Source organism: Aythya fuligula, chromosome 3, assembly GCF_009819795.1.
Source record: "Aythya fuligula isolate bAytFul2 chromosome 3, bAytFul2.pri, whole genome shotgun sequence".
Taxonomy (NCBI): domain Eukaryota; kingdom Metazoa; phylum Chordata; class Aves; order Anseriformes; family Anatidae; genus Aythya; species Aythya fuligula.
Genome location: NC_045561.1, coordinates 93,918,069 through 93,935,129, shown reverse-complemented (window position 1 = coordinate 93,935,129; position 17,061 = coordinate 93,918,069). Strand labels below are relative to the sequence as shown.

Genomic DNA, 17,061 nt, shown 5'->3' with positions numbered 1-17,061 from the left:
CGAAACCAGTTGCTCTCTGGATACCCAGTACCCTGAACTAGTGGAAGGGGATGGGGAGCAGAATGTGGCCCTCACTATCCATAAGGAAATGGTTGGCGACCTGCTACGGCACTTGGATGTACAGAAGTTGATGGGGCCAGATGGGATCCACCCGAGGATGCTGAGAGAACTGGCGGAGGAGCTGGCCAAGCCACTATCCATCATTTATCAACAGTCCTGGTTATCAGGGGAGGTCCCAGTCGATTGGCGGCTAGCAAAATGCCCATCTACAAGAAGGACCGGAGGGTAGACCCAGAGAACTATAGGCCTGTCAGTTTGACCTCAGTGCCAGGGAAACTCATGGAGCAGATTATCTTGAGTGTCATCACGTGGCACTTTCAGGGCAGCCAGGTGATCAGGCCCAGTCAGCATGGGTTTATGAAAGGCAGGTCCTGCTTGACGAACCTGATCTTCCATGACAAAGTGATGCACTTAGTGGATGAGGGAAAGGCTCTGGATGTGGCCTACCTTGACTTCAGCAAGGCTTTTGACACTGCTTCCCACAACATTCTCCTCAAGAAACTGGCTGTTCACTGACTGACGCACGCTTCATTGGGTTAAAAACTGGCTGGATAGCCCGGCCCAAAGAGTTGTGGTTAATGGCGTCAAATCCAGTTGGAGGGTGGTCACTAGTGACGTTCCCCAGGGCTCGGTACTGGGGCCAGTCCTCTTTAATATCTTTATCGATGATCTGGATGAGGGGATCGAGTGCACCCTCAGTAAATTTGCAGATGACACCAAGTTAGGTGCATGTGTCGATCTGCTTGAGGGTAGGAAGGCTCTGCAGGAGGATCTGGATAGGCTGGACCAATGGGCTAAGGTCAACTGTATGAAGTTCAACAAGGCCAAGTGCTGGGTCCTGCACCTGGGGCACAATAACCAGAGCTACAGGCTGGGAGCTGAGTGGGTGGAAAGCTGCCAGGCGGAGAAGGACCTGGGAGTATTGGTTGATAGTCAGCTGAATATGAGCCAGCAGTGTGCTCAGGTGGCCAAGAAGGTCAACAGCATCCTGGCTTGTATCAGAAAGAGTGTGGTCAGCAGGACCAGGCAAGTGATTGTCCCCTTGTACTTGGCTCGGGTGAGGCCGCACCTCAAGTACTGTGTTCGGTTTTGGGCCCCTCACTACAAGAAAAACATTGAGGTGCTCAAGGGTGTCCAGAGAAGGGCAATGAAGCTGGTGAAGGGTCTAGAAAACAAGTCTTATGAGGAGCGGCTGAGGGAGCTGTGTTCAGCCTGGAGAAGAGAAGGCTCAGGGGCGACCTTATTGCTCTTTATAAATACATTATAGGAGGCTGTAGCGAGGTGGGGGTTCTCCCACGTGCCTGGTGACAGGATGAGGGGAAACAGGCTAAAGTTACACCAGGGGTGTTTTAGGTTGGATATTAGGAAGAACTTCTTTACTGAGAGGGTTGTGAGGCATTGGAATGGGCTACCCAGGGAAGTGGTGGAGTCACCATCCCTGGAGGTCTTTAAAAGATGTTTAAATGTTGAACTTAGTGATATGATTTAGTGGAGGACTTGTTAGTGTTAGGTCAGAGGTTGGACTCGATAATCTCAAGGTCTTTTCCAACCTAGACAATTCTGTGATTCTGTGATTTAAATCATACATTCCCCAATTTCTGGTCGCTGGTATAGCTTCTGTTTTAAACTCCAGATGCAAGAACTGCCAGAATCTCTTAGGACAATTAGTTGTTGAGAATTTTATAAAGGACTGTCAAGAAACCTTCAGACAGCATGCAAAGAGGTAGCTTGCCCAACATCAAAATTCAGTGCCAGTTTTATTTGACTTTGAAGGAGAACACAAATCTTCCTGAAATTTATATTCAGTGACTGATTCCTTACTACTTTCACATCTTTACTCTCTAGGACCACAGTGGTTATCATAGATAATTCACTCAAAGAAATCTGAAGTGAAAATCTGATCTGCTACACATTCTTACTTTTCTCTTGAGACAGAGCATATAAAATTAAAAAGGTTTAGACAATGGGACAAACAATGAGTTTATTTATTTATTTATTTATTTTTCCTAACAGGATCATGAACATGAATCTGAATTATTGTCTCAATATTGAAATCAACACATATAATTTAATTAACTATCAGATTATTTACTGCAGACTTTAGAATATAATGAATATCCTTAATTAAAAGACATTTTCTACATTATTTTAGATATTTACATAAAAACGCATCACTTACTATGAATAAGAGCAGTATGAGTACAGCTATGACACAGGAATTAATTTTTACTACTGCTACTGGGTACATTCTCACAATTAAATCACAAGTTTTTAGATGGATTTAATAATACACATAAGAATGATAATTGCATTTTTGTTAACACATTATTTTTATTTTCTTATTTTAAAATTAGATTCTAGTCTTGCTAAAAGCATCAAAACGGGCATTTAAATAAATTAAATGGATGTTTGCCAATAATTGCTACAAAATGTGTGACTTTCGAGTAGTTTTTCAAAATATTGATGGAGTTTTGAGTGCAAGACCTTCATATATTGGAAGCAGAAGGTTTGCCTGACTTCTGAGTTTGTTGACAGAGCCTGTCAATATATTCTTACAGTTCATCTTGGTTTCTGCTGTGGAAAAGTTAAGATAAAGAAAAAAGGTAGACATCTCACCTGTTGGGTGGATCAACAGGCACCAGGAGAATGCAGGTTCAGCACCAGAAGAATGTGAGACATGAATGTAGCCTCTTTTTTCTCATGTGCATCCCCAGCCTCTCTGGTCAGGGATCCAGGGACTTAGTTACTTCATCTTTTTTGTTTGTTTGTTTGTTTGAATCTTCACTGCAGCTTTCCAGATGCCTCCTTTTTTTCCTTGCCCTTCCTACTTGTTTCTACACCACCAATTCCCCTTACTCTGCCTCCCAGGAGCCACTCCTTGGTTCTCTCAAATAGAGTTGCTATGGTTTATATTGTGGATCTTTCCAAAGTAAGCCCCAAGATGCCTTTGCAAAATAAAGTTAGACAATTAACATCTTGCTGAGCTTCTCTGACTTTTATTTTATTTATTTATTTTTCTTCTGTGAAGCTTCTAAAAGGAACCTATCTTAACTCTAGTAACAGTTTGTGCTGAATTTACACTTTATAAGCTTATATAACCCACAAGGCTCCACCTAATTTAAAATGTCCTTTATTATCAGTGAAATCTTGTTTGGATGCTGAACTGATTAGGAATAGTTCTGTCAAGTGATAAGGCCAATGTTACTCTTACTGCTGCAATAAAAACTTTATATTTCTCTGTCTCTGCCCTTACTAACCATTTCTTTATCTAAAATTACTTGTAAGCTCAACTTGCTAATTTCTTCCCCTTTGGTGTTCCTCACTCAGAGCTAAAAACACTATGAGAGAAAGTCAGTGCAATTTATGCAATTCCAGAAAAAGAATCGGTGGTTAAAGGCTCAGTAAAACATAAGCATTTCCTTGGCTCCATGAAAGGAGTGAGAGAAGGGAAAAGGGAAGATGTTGCTACTGTGTACTTAATAATTTGTATTGTTTTCCTCAAAGTGAAGTATTCACTGGAAAAAGTCTGGAAGTCGTTGCTTTTGTGTTTAGAAGAACAGCATCCTATTCCTCATGCAGCTTCAGCTTCTTTCTGTAACATGAAGCAAATCAGATCTTCTACTTTCTTGTGAAAGCAGGAGAACAAATAATGGATTTTCCTCCCTGTGAAATCCTTCTCTACAACCAGCACTTTTTAGTTGGAGGGGATCTGAAGGATACACCTGTAAAACCTAACCAAGAGATATGACAGTAATTTCCAATACTTATGGTCTTATGATCTGTGGCTTAACCTAGTGTTTGCCCATATTATGGTGTGTGACTGACATAAAAATTACTTTCAGAACTGTACTGTCAGAATATTTAGAGAGAACATAGGGCATATGTCCCTGTGGAGTTATAAAAAGCCATTGTATACAGGTGTTAAATGTACATACTCATTCCCCTCATTCATATATAATTTTCAAAATCTCAAATTTATTGTACAGTTAATTTAGGTTGACATAATCTTTTGCTCTAGCTGTTACTCTCTCTCATCTATTTGTTATTCCTAAAAAATCGGAAATAATTGAGACCTAGCATTTTTAATGTAAGGTCAGTATTCATAAAAAGACCTCATAAGAAAATGCTGATTCCACTGACTTCAGAGGAGACAGTATTTCACTGAGACACTTTTGTGCAGATTCCTCCCCCTTGCCATTTTCCTTCCTTCCTTCCTTCCTTCCTTCCTTCCTTCCTTCCTTCCTTCCTCCCTCTCTCTCTCTCTCCCTCTCTTTCTCTCTCCCTCTCTCTCTTTCTCTCTTTCTCTCTTCTTCCTTTTGTCTTTTCTTCCTTTCTTCCTTTTTCATTTTTTTTTTTTTTTTCTTAATAAGGGAAACAATCTGCCTGGCTCTGCTTTAATCAAATTTAATACCAAAAGTTTTTGAAATTATGAATTCTATGAAAATGTCAATAAGGCCCAAAGTTCTGTTATACATTGCTCTTTATCTTTATTTACATAAGGAATGTTCCTGGTCAGAGGTCAACATTACTATTAATCATTAAAAGATTCTACATATAAGAAGAAAATGCACCCATTATATGATAGAATCCTTGTACTAAAGAATTTATGTAAAGGTTTATATGAGATCCAACCAAAGATCCAACCAATTTGTAGCACTGCTGATGTGCAGGGTTTATAAACTATCCAAGGAATTAGAGTGTATTTGGTTACTCATAAACAATGCGTAGACAGAGACTAGGCATAGAGATTATAAGCAGCATATAGGAAATAAGCAGAAAATAAAGGAAAGGGCACCAGTAATACAATCAAAAAAACCTCTCAGATATTGAAAATTAGAAAATCCTGTGATGTCACTTTTCTCCAAAATAACTGTTCTGACTTGACCTGTAATATTCCAAAATATTTTGAAAGAAAATGAACAAGACCTCTCTGAATCAATAGTCTCAGTGCCCTTAGTTTATTTTGTCCAAACCAAGGACCATAGCACTAGACTGTCTCCATATCATCATAACAGTTCATTTAACTTTATAGTGTCATTTATTTGGATATATAATGATATTGCAAAGGAACATTACAAGTAAGAACATCTACTGCTTTTACTAAGGGAATAAGAATTTCAAGTGCTAGCTGGGATAAATTCTTTAATTTCATAATGGATGGGCTACTAATGAGGAACAGTAAGCTACAGTCTTCTGATACCTACAAATAGAAAGGGAGGTCCAAATGACATCAGTTTCTAAATTTTGAGAAAAAAAAAATCAGCGGAGATAATTTATATTTAGTTTATACTTTATAATGCTTTAAGCTTTATAAATTTTAATACTTTATACTCACAATGGGAAATTTATATTTGCAACAGGTATTTGGGCAATACTTTTTGACAGCTTCAATGATATCTCCTTGCTTTAACTAAAAAGTTTCAGTTATAGCTTATTGACATGAAAGGGCATATTAGATCACCAAGCATTAACAAGGGAAAATGTATTCTGAATTTATGGGGTATTATTTCTAATGTGATCTCTATAAAAAGAATTACAGTAAGTGTATTACTTACATGCTGAATTTACATTAAAAAGTCTAAAAGGGTACTAATGCATAGGCTATATTTAAAATGATATGGAGAAAATATGAAATGTCAGCATGTCACTTAAACTGCCATTTTAATCTAATTCTATCTGGCTTTAAGAAAAATCTGTTGTATTTAGTCTCCTTCAAATGATAGCAGGAATAATGTACAGTAATTTCAGTGGAAAAGAAATTACTTTGAATATGTAGTCAGAACACAAGTGTAGTTTGACAAAGATTTTTTATTATGCAAATACTTATGTAATTCATAAATAATTAGAATCATAGAACCACAGAAAAATCAGTTACAGTGTTTCACCACTCATGATGAAAACATTTTTCCTTATGGGCAGTTAAAATTTCCTACTGGGTGCCTCTTATCCTTTCACTATAAAAACCTGCATTCTCTCTAAATCCTCTTTAAGTAGCTGGAGAGGGAGAACAGATAACCCTTCACTTACTCTTCAAGTTAAACAAGCCCTCTAGTGTGCCCTCATATGGCATTGGAACGAGTTGCCCAAGGAGGTGGTGGAGTCATGGTCCTTGGGGGTATTTAAGGAAAGTTTGGACATGGACCTTAGGGACATGATTTGGTGAGTGATGCTAGTTGCAGGGGGGATGGTTGGACTAGATGATCTTGGCGGTCTTTTCTAACCTTAATGATTCTATGATATGCCTTTCTCAGAAATCAGGAAACTCCCCAAACCATCCTGATTGCTCTCCATTGGGCTTTTTCTGGTTGGTTGATGTCTCTTTTCTACTCTATCCAAAATATGGAAGCTGTGTTCTAGATGCAGCCTTGCTAGTGCCTGTCAGAGAATAATGACTTCCCTCACAACCTATGAGGGAATGGCATATAGCAGTGCTCTAATTAATGCAGCCTGATATGAGGTTGGCCTTCCTCACCACACAGGTGTACAGATCCTCCTTTGGTTTGGTGTCATCTAGCCCTGAGGTCTCTGTGTGACTGCACAGCTGGTCAGTCCCTGAGCTACCTTTGTACTGGATTGTTCACTCACCCAACCTAGATGTAAGACTTCACATTTGCCTTGTTCACAAAACTTCTGCTGGCCTATTCCTCCAGCGTGGCAAAGTGCTCCAGAATAGGAGCCATACCCTCAGCTTAGCAGTCTGTGTCTGCTCTCCAAGTTAGGAACATCCACAGACATCAGGAGTTTGTATGCTTTTCCACCACACAAGTCCCTTCTGGAGTTGTCAGATAGCATTGACTTAAGCCTCCAATGAAATGACACCTGGAACGGTGACTTTGAATAGTTAACTACTACATTTTCTGGTGGTCCCACCAGTTATTTATCCATTATAAACAAATACTGACCTCTGTAGTACACCTTGCTCCTCATTGGGTACAAGGCTTCTATTGAACAGTGTGGAAAGCCTTTCTAAGGTAAGGGAAAACAATATCAATGCCATGTGACTGCCAAGTTGGCCACATGCCATGTCTTCCTGGGCTGTGGTCATACAAGGAATTGGAAGCCCAACAAGTGCATTTAGCCAAGGTAATGCTTTGCCTTTTGAAATTTGCTATGCACATATTTGCTTCCTTAAACCTGTCAATGCATGAAAAACATCCTAAGCCCTATAAGCATAGTTATAAATTAACAGTGCAGGAAAACTAAATTTTTAAAAGACAAGATGTTTAATGAAGTTGTCTGTCCACCACCAAAGCAATTGTAGTCCTGTACCTGGTTATTTTATGGCAGTTTTTATGCTCTCCTCCACTTTGTTTTCACTTCCTTTTTTTTGTTCTTAATACAGGTCACCAATGAAAGAGGTTCTATTTAGCTACAGTGGTGAGTATTACTATTTTTATGACTTGACTACAGTCACAGAATATGTAACTACAGCTTTAGAACCACTTTAATAAATTGTTGTGTATGTGTTTGCTTTGAAAAGATGGTAGGATGCTTTAGCAACACAATTTAGTGTTTGGATAATAAGTTGGCTATTTTTGGTGAGTGTTTTCTATTAATAATTACTAATACTGAATAATTCCACTTCTTAGCTTAAAGTCAAAATTTAATTAATTGTAAGTGGGATGCAATCAAACAGTTGGAAAGAACTGAGGTATGGCCTAGGATTAAATTGTGTGGTAATATTGAAATAAGTTGAATATTATTTTATATTTGAGTGCATAACCACATAGTACCATTAAAATGAATAGTGTGCTATAATTAAACAATACCATATTGAAAATAATATGTTATACTTGACACAATATAGTATTCAACTTGGAAGGTCAGCAAATAGGTAATACAGGAAAGGCTAAAGTGTTCAATACCTTTTCCAGTTTCAGTCTTCACAAAAAAAAAGACTAATTATGACTAAGAATTGAGTTCAGTTACTATTAAGAATTTTGGAGCAGGAACATAGAGATAATAGGAAAAGAACACTTTAAGGAATCCTGAGGTGAAATGGATGTATTCAGGATGGCACAGCCCAATGAAACCCCCTTAAACACTTAACCAAAGCTACTTCTCAGACTAGTAATTAGCAAAATGAACAAATACCTAGAAAACTGGGGAAAGGCAAAAACAATGTCATATCTAACAAAGAAGGAAATGAAGGTCTAAAGAATTATAGAAAAGCCAGTCCTAATATTATTTCCAAGATTCTGGAACAAAGTATTAAGCAATCCATTTGTAGGCATCTAGAGAACAGCAAGCAGATAAAAGAACTTGCACAGGGACATGTCAGAAACAAATCCTATCCAGTTGACCTCATTTCCTTTTTTGACAGCAAAACAGGTATAGGGGATGTGGTCGATACAGTGCATCTTCGACACAGTCGCACATGACATTCATAAGCAAGCAAAGCAGAAATGAGTTAAATTAAGTTCACATAAGGTAGATGTGCAACTGATTGGAAAACTGGACTTTGAGAACAACCATTTGCTGCTAAAATGGGAGAACATCTCACTGAGACTTCCATAATGCCATCTTCAAGTTCTAGCACTATAAAATATTGCTCACTACTTGCTCACTTGAATGGGCAGTAAATTTACTAGATTTGCAGATAATCCCCATTTGGGAAGATCTGCAAGCAGTTTGGAAGACAGGATTAAAATCCAAAACCATCAACATTAGAGGGATGGCTGAAAATCAAATTATAAAATTCATTAAAGACAAGTATCAATGAAAAGCACAGACAGAAATTGAATGACAATAATAAGGCAGGAGAGAATCTGAGGATTACAGGGGACCACAAAGTGAATCTGAGTTGGAGAGGCAATGTTCTTATAAAAAATGTCATTCAAGGAAAATACTGAAAGGAGTGTTTATAGTATAATGGAGGTAATTACTCATTTCTGTTCAGTGTTAGTGAAGAATCAGTTGCAGTATTGTGTTCTGTCCTGAGCAATTTTAGAAAGAGAGACTGGAGGTGTGGAAAACAAATGGGAGATTTAGAAAAGATTTAAAGGTTTCAGTTTCTTCACACAGAAGAAAAGAAATAAAGACAGAGATGAGGCACAACAGGTTATATCTCTTTATAATGTGTTATAAAAGGATATTAGTCACTTCTCTATCCTCCCTGAGAGTAGGAGGAAAAGAAATGGGCCTTAAGTTTCAGAAAGAGGGATTTAATTTAGTATTAGGGTTGTTGCAGCTACATCAGAATTTAAGCGCTTAAACAGTTTTTCTGAGGTTGCTGCAAAGGCAGACAAGAGAAGTGGCTGAATATTTATTCATGCTTTTTTTTTTTTTTTTTTTTTTTTTTTCCTGTGAAAATATAAGCTACATTTAACAGTCAGAACATCAGGTTGTATAAAGAAGGAAAACCAAGTGAGCTTGGTGCATGCTACTTATACAGTTTACAAATCTTTATTTTTTGCTACACGTATTCATGTGAAAACTCTTCTTTTGCAGCCCCAAATTAGGATCAAGAGCTAAAACCGTAGAGTATTTTCAGACCTGTTCCTATACTGAGAAGGAATCCACGACACTAATGTTATTTAAAGCACTATTTTTTAAAAAATTGTTTCTAGTATGCTAATTGTAAAGCAGCAATAACAATCAAATATTTTTTCATGAGATAATCTTATGTACTAGCATAATTAACCCCAGAGATACACACCTGAATGTGCCATATTTATGTACCACTTCTTGAAGTGCTTGCCAGTTTAAGAGAGGCCTAAAATAACACAGCATATTTTATTTAGAAATAATACAAATGTTGAAATTGAATAAAGCTGTGTTTTTGTTGCAAAGTGTTTGTTGTGATTCTTATCTTCACTTCTGTAAATCTGGCTCTGCATAGTTCAAATAGCTGAGACTGGATGTCAGCATCATTGGGAAAGGAATGTTCCCACGCTCTTTACCTTGGTCACGTTTTTCCATCATGCAGAGGCTTTGTGAAATGCTCAAGGAATTTTTCACTTTTGTGTCAGCACCTAAAGCAATCAGCAAGCACAGTGGTTCTTCCCTGCCATGAAGTGTTCATAGCCCTGTGACATCTGGTGAAGGCAGACAAAGCTGATAACTCTGTGCTAGCAAACATGGAAGAACCACTGCTTTTTACTTTGCACTGTTCTTTTTGACCCTGAGTTGTTTCCACAGACTGAGTGTTGCCTGAGCTTGAATCTTAAACAATCTTTTTTTTTTTTTTTTTCTTCTCCAAAATACATTGTAAAAGTTTAAGGATGCTATTCACCTACGTTTGCATGAGTCACTGGCTTCTTCCCACTCCCTTGATCCTTTGAACTTATAAATCACCCCACAGGTATGTGTACATCAGGGACCTTTGAATTGCAACCTGGTATGTGGGAGCACTACGCCTCTTGACACGCTGCTACAACTTGAAGTTAAGATTAATAATTGTATTGAGATGTGCTGCTGCTTTCATTAAAATTAATGTGATGAACTAATTTATAAAATTATCAATTAAAATATTAATATTGAAATCAAATTAAATGGACTAGTCTAAAGGCCTTGTGCTACTGGGCCTGGACTTAAGCTGTTTAACTGTGGAACTGAAAAAATGAAAGTTCAACCATCTATGAGTCTCTTTATATAGATTAACATATATATATTCCCTTGATAGCACACACATCCTTCACAATATCATTAAATGATTGATATACATATAAGGGTTATATAGGTATTAGTTTCTATTTCTCAATGAAAAAGCATTAGAAGTTGTTTGTACAATTTGTGGACAGCACACACATTAGCCAGATGGAAAAAAAAAAAAGAAAAGTATTGTGAAAAGCATTTCATTGAGTTCACGAAATGGTTCCTTTGGACAAAAATCAACACATACAGGTAAACAGAAGAAAAATGTATTGAAAATCTTTTTAAGAAAGATATAAATGCATACTTAACAAGCACATAAATACTCTAAATATGTTATCAATTGTGTAAGACTTAATAGGTACACCCAACAAGTATCTATTAGTATTTCTTGTTTTCAGTCAATCACTGAACTGGGCAAAATTGAAATTTAGAACCAATGCAATCTGTGCAATTCTCTAAAGTTTTAATGATTTTTTTCTGCCAGTTTTTCCAAAGCAGTTGCTTTGTTCTGAATTTCTTGCAAATCCAACTTTCTTTTCCTCCTGAATTTCATTTTTGTGAAGCCCAAATCCCATCTGGTATGTCTAACAGAGAGGATTATTGACATGGTACTTTTTATCTTTAAATTAGCCCAGGTGACAGACCAAAAACAGTGGAAGGAATAAAAGCAAGAGAAAGAAGTACCAAAACTGTAGGAATGGCAAAGGAGGGATCCCTTTCTTTACCTCTCATTTTGTGAGTTTCTTCGTCTGTGCATATTTTAAAAAACAGCATCCCTATCTGCTCAAACAGCTTCTGTCTATGAAAGAAAATTGAGAGTATACTGGCAATTACAGTCTAGGAAGTCTACCCCTCAGACACTAATGGGGAAAGTATTTAGAGAAATAATCCTTTAAGGGGAGATTACAAAGAGCAAAAGTCAACATGAAAAATTGATTGCTTTTTCAGTAATACTATAAAATTAATGGATGCTGCTTATTCAATAAAGTAATATATTTAGTCCAACTTCTGACGACTTTACCCTGCTTTTATTCATATTTTTCCTTGTAAAGTACACGTTCCTGTTAGGATCCCAATGACTGCCTACGTTTAGTGAGAGCTTATATTCTCCTTTTTCTTTTATCTTTGTTCACAGGCTAACATGCAGTCTGATACACAGCATTCATCGCTTTCTGTGCTTACAACTGGTATTGCTGCTCTTGCTGCAATCCAAGCTAACCAACACCCACCCCCTCCAAAAAAACAAAACAAAACAAAAAAACAATCAACAAACACCCAACATATTACACTTGGCCCAAGTGGTCTGAAGTGAAATTGGGCTAGCACAAGGGGTGTATTTGGGCAGTGACTTATACAGGCCATGAGTAGAAGGGACAGAACTCATTATTTGAGAAAATGTGTTTTGCTGCCTCAAATTAAGGGCAGCCCTTGCCCCCAGGCTTCAGCTGCCTGGGATCCAAAGCCTGGTTTGCTGTGGCACACCTCTGTGGTCTTGACTCAGTTTAATGAGAAAATTGTTTAAATATCATAAAGTTCACCTGCTAAGGTTATGCAAAATGATAAAAGTAAAATCACAGAGAGAAGTGTATCATTGAAAGGGTAATAGAAACAGCTCAAGTGTTCAGAATGAAAAAATCTATGCCTAAAGGTATAAAAAAGCCTTTAAGAGCAGAGAATCAGAAAGTGCCAACTCAGCAACACAGAGAATCAGCCTGTTCTGGGATCAAGAAGCACAATCCTTTCCCACCTGACTGATGTTTGCCTGCACAGCACAGACTCCAGACATCTTACTTGGCTGGTGAGGAAATTAGTAGTAGCTCATTCATTGTAGCCATTTAGTGGGTGCATTAATCAAGGCATAACTTCTGCATATGGATAAACTGCATGTGTCATCCTGGCAGTGTCTCTTTGTACATCATAAAACATGTCTGAACAAAAATGATCTGGTGACTACTGTGTAAGACTGTTCTCATTTATTCAAGAAGTAGTATCTAGCCATACACAGGGCAATCCTAGGCTACTTCTGCACTGATCAACTGATTCACCACAAGGCAAATGGCATGGAGTATTTTACAAACCAAGGAATGAGCTTGCTCTGGGTTGGCTCCCCTAGAATTGAACTGATGACTCTCACATTGCAACAGTGCCAAAGTTAGTATGTATCCCAAGCACCTCTGAACCTGCTTGCAGGCAAGGCACATGGACAACCTGGTAAGGTTTCTGGAATCAGTTTGGGAAAATACCACGACATCTACCTCTGCACTTAGTAGTCTATCCACAGTCAAAAGAATATTTTAGGTGTAGGGTGCCATCACTCACTGGTAGGATCAGATAGGACTTCACATTCAAGACAAATATGGGTGGGTACACATCAACCATGCAACACCAGCACATCTTCTCAGGGCTCATACTGACCATGAAAGGTGCTAGATTTTCTTCTCCCTCACCTCTAACTGGCTGGTAAGGAACCAATATATGGTTAATAAGCTCACTGAAGGCATCACCTTTCTGAAACCATGTGCAGCTGTGCACAAGCTCATCTGTCCACATTAGTCTCACTAACAGCATAACCAAGGAGGCACGATATGATGGGGCTGCTATCAAGGTTTCCATCCTAGCTGGGGCTCCTGAGCTTCCTGCTCTTCCTACATTTGGCAAGCCGTAGTGAATTGTTGTTGAGGAGGGCACTTATGGCTCTGTGACTGCATGTGTAATACAGTGGTTCATGCACAGATTTTCCCATTCTTCAAATTTATTTACTTGACTGAGCTCAGAATGGGCTGACCATGGCCTCAGGGCAATGTTGGAGTATGGCTGAGAACAAGAAGAATGAAATGGCACCTGCTTCATGGAGACGACCAAGGGATGCAACCGAGGTAGGAAACACACATGGTGAATTATTGTGTTGGGAAGAGTGATAAGGTTATGAGGCTGTAGCAATCACCTAGTATGTACTATGCCATCTTCTTTCACCTGTGATTGTTGACTCTGTGTGCTTGTAGCTGTGAAGAACAGGGTTTCTTTGGCATGGGCAATTGGAGTTGTTTTCTATTCCTCTGCCTCTGACTTTGACCCTAAAACTGTTTAATTAAATATCTGAGAGAGTGGACACATTGGTCATAGAGGTTGCATGTAGAAAAGTGCCCTGTGGCAGGACTGTACCAATGAAATTTGTCACCTAAGTCACTTCTATTCTGAGTTGTGTGTAACTTGGAATAGCATGGTAATAACTGACGTGGGCAACCCTGAAAGATTTCAATTAACAGTAGCACTGCTTGATGCTGCGACACCTACCTACAACAGTGAGGTGCCAGGCTGTTGCCCAATAGGGTGAAAACACCCCCATTCTCAGCCTGCCCCAGACACATAGAGACCAAAATGCTGGTGAGAAAAACTCTTTAACACACAGTTTTTCTCTACATAAACAGGTCTAGGATGTAGGCACTCACCACTTGGGAGGGTGAGTCCACACAGAAAAGAGAACACAGTGTTGTATAATACTTTTGATGAAATGGGTTGGCTCAGAACGTTTTTCCTCACTGCAGCCTTTAATAATAAAAAGTAGTAAGTATAATCTATTGCAGCTATCACAAAGCAGCGGTGTCTTTTGTGCAAGGAGTCACCAGATAAGTTTCCATTTGAGTTCAAAGAAAGGGATGGCCCATATCATTTCAGAGTTTAAACTGATAATAAGCAATTACATGATCTTTATGACACACTGAGTTTTGCCTACTGGCAGAAAAGAGGACTGGAGTCTTGTGTCCTGTTTGCTTCCTAAACTGGCTGAGAGTCAGGCAAAAGAAAGGCAGCACAGTCTTCTGATGGGGTAGGCTCAGAGGTCTGTCCAGGGAGTGACCTTCAGCAACCAGCGCCTAGCTCAGGGCTTTTACCACTAATCTGAAAGGTGATCAGAAATGAGGTTTTAGAGTGTGCAACGAGCTCATTCAAACAAATCAGAAGGAATTTTTGAAGAAAAGTTGTGGGATAATCCTGTTCTAGCTTTAAAGAGATTCCTGGCTTTTTTTTTAAGCTCAAGAGTAGACCTCAGAGAGTACTGAAACAGGTACAAGTCAGACATTTTTTGTACTTAACAGTGATGACCAGAACTAGGTCTAGGCCCCTAACTCAAAAAAGTAGCAGAGCTGGTCAGCTTGGAATAGGTTAATCTTCAATAGAGAATAAGGATTATATTTAACTGTTCCTAAATAGTTACAGATAAGTCAACACATGATTTCCTGCAATTTACAGAGAGCTACTTTTTGCTTACAGTGGAAACTATTGAAAACAAAATATTTGCTGAACCACAACAAAATGTTTTTTTGTTGTTGTTGTTGTTTTTGTGTTTTTGTTTTTTTTTTTTTTAAAGAAAAAAAAAAAAAATGGTTTGAGCATATGCCAGCAGAAAGGAGAATAAGATTTTATCAAGTTTCAGCACGGTTCCATGTGTCAAAAAACAAAGCTGTTCAGAAGCACTAGTTCCATTTTTATGTTCCTTTAAAAGGAAGTTCATTTCTGTGTTAACTAGCACACTTCTTTTCCAAACAAATCCTTTGCCTCTGGTTTATTATCAGCAAGTCTTAAAATTTAAAAGCTAAAAAAAAAACAACTCCAACTACCAACAATGAAAACCACCTAACCAAACTAAAATCTAAACTAAATGAAGACAGAGGTCTGTAACTTAAAAGGCAGATAATATCACATGTGGAAGCTTTCTTTCTTTCTTATGCTTCTCTAGAGTAAGGATATAACTTTGTAAAATGATGTCCAAAGAACTGTAACAGCAAAGAAGATTTGCATTTTGCAGGTGGCAGTGCAAATCAAGAGAACCTTTTACTTGGAACCATATAGAAAGAAGGATTAAGGAAAAGGATTATCATTTTTACCAAGAATTTCATTTGAGTTTCCATGATCATGTTTGGTTAACCTTCCTCACCTTATATTTGATGCATTATAGCACTCAGTGACTAATTGAGATACCTAGATACCTAGCATTTTTAGGAAAACAAACAACAACAAAAAATATCAAAAAGCACAGAACAAATCTGAAGGTTAAGATTTATGTTAAGGATAATGAAGGTTAAGATTTATGTTAAGGTTTATGAAGGTTAAGATATATGTGTATTTAATATTATGTGATGTACAATAATTGTATATAGCTGACCTTGGCCTTTCTATTGACTTCCATACAGAAGATTGCCTGCAAAAAAAGGAAAATAAAAATCATGTGGTCTGATGCAATTTTCCCTCATCCACATGTCTTTATCTGTGACACAGACAGTGTGAGAGGCAGGTCCAATAAAAGCTCTGCTGGCAAGAAATTATCTTAAAGACTTGAGCATTTGTATTACAATCCCATATGTCTATGTGTGTGTGTGTATTACACACACACACACATTCCCCCTTAACGATTCTACAATTCACAGCAATGCATCCAGACCAGCTGTGCTACCAGCTGTGCTTTCAAAAGTAGCTGTCCTTTGATTCTGTGACCTTCCGCAGCACCAAACAATCCAGTAGAAATCACAAAGGGAAAGATTCCCTTCGTTCCCTGCCATTAACTTCTTCAGGGTCCTCTCATCCACTACAAAATGGAAAAGGAAGAATTACTTTTTTTTTTTTCTTTAACCTCTGCTTTTTCAGCTTTGAAGACTTAAATTGTCTTGTATCTGTTCATATTTCAAAGAATGTTATTTTTCTGCAATTTAGCCTTACATGTTATCTTTGCTAGCAGCTTCAAAATACTTTGCTCTTTTTTTTTTTTTTTTTTTTTTTTTTCTGAATCTTTTAGGTTTTGGCAACAGTACCATGCATATTTCTTTATGTCTGCAGTCAAAAAACCTGGAGAGCATGGAACAAGTAGTAAAGGCAGTTTTGCATGTCTTTTGATATCTACTGTTTGTCTTCATGTTTTTTTTATTCCAGCCATTTACTTTTTAAACTGGAATGAGGACTCACTAGTTAGTATTTATTACCCTATTTACATAGATTTCCAAGTTCATTTTGAATCAAGAAATGTGAACTTTAAAAGAATATATTTTGGGTAATAGTTTATGCTGAATATCACCTGAGTTTTAAAATGTGCGCACAGTAAAACTGCAAAATTAAAAGAAAAAGAAAATTATAAAAGAAACCTAGATCACTGGAAACAAGATAGAAAAGGGGGGGATGCAGGACATGTTTACTGCACTGAAAGTCAATGATCTATAGCCTTGCATATCAGATAAGAGAATGAAGGTGAAAAGTAATCTAAGTATAATTTCCAATCATATGGAGAACATATTAGTTACAGGTAAATGAAGCCAGGAGGAAAGAGACCCTCTAAGACCATGTGCTCATTCTTCATGTTGTTTTGATTTTAGAAGCTTAAACTATAGAACTAAGATATTGGACTGTGTATATTCTGCA

At 37.8% G+C, this 17,061-nt stretch overlaps 1 protein-coding gene across 1 annotated transcript in view; it reads left to right on the top strand.

The window, feature by feature from the left end:
• The window catches only part of MLIP (muscular LMNA interacting protein), a gene marked incomplete at its 5' end in the record, with an annotated part of 81,213 nt that extends 71,366 nt beyond the window's left edge, over positions 1-9,847 (top strand). Inside the window, 2 exon segments of the mRNA XM_032184490.1 lie at positions 7,403-7,437; positions 9,511-9,847. Coding sequence (XP_032040381.1) covers positions 7,403-7,429 — 27 coding nt within the window.
• Between the last annotated feature and the right edge of the window lie 7,214 nt (positions 9,848-17,061).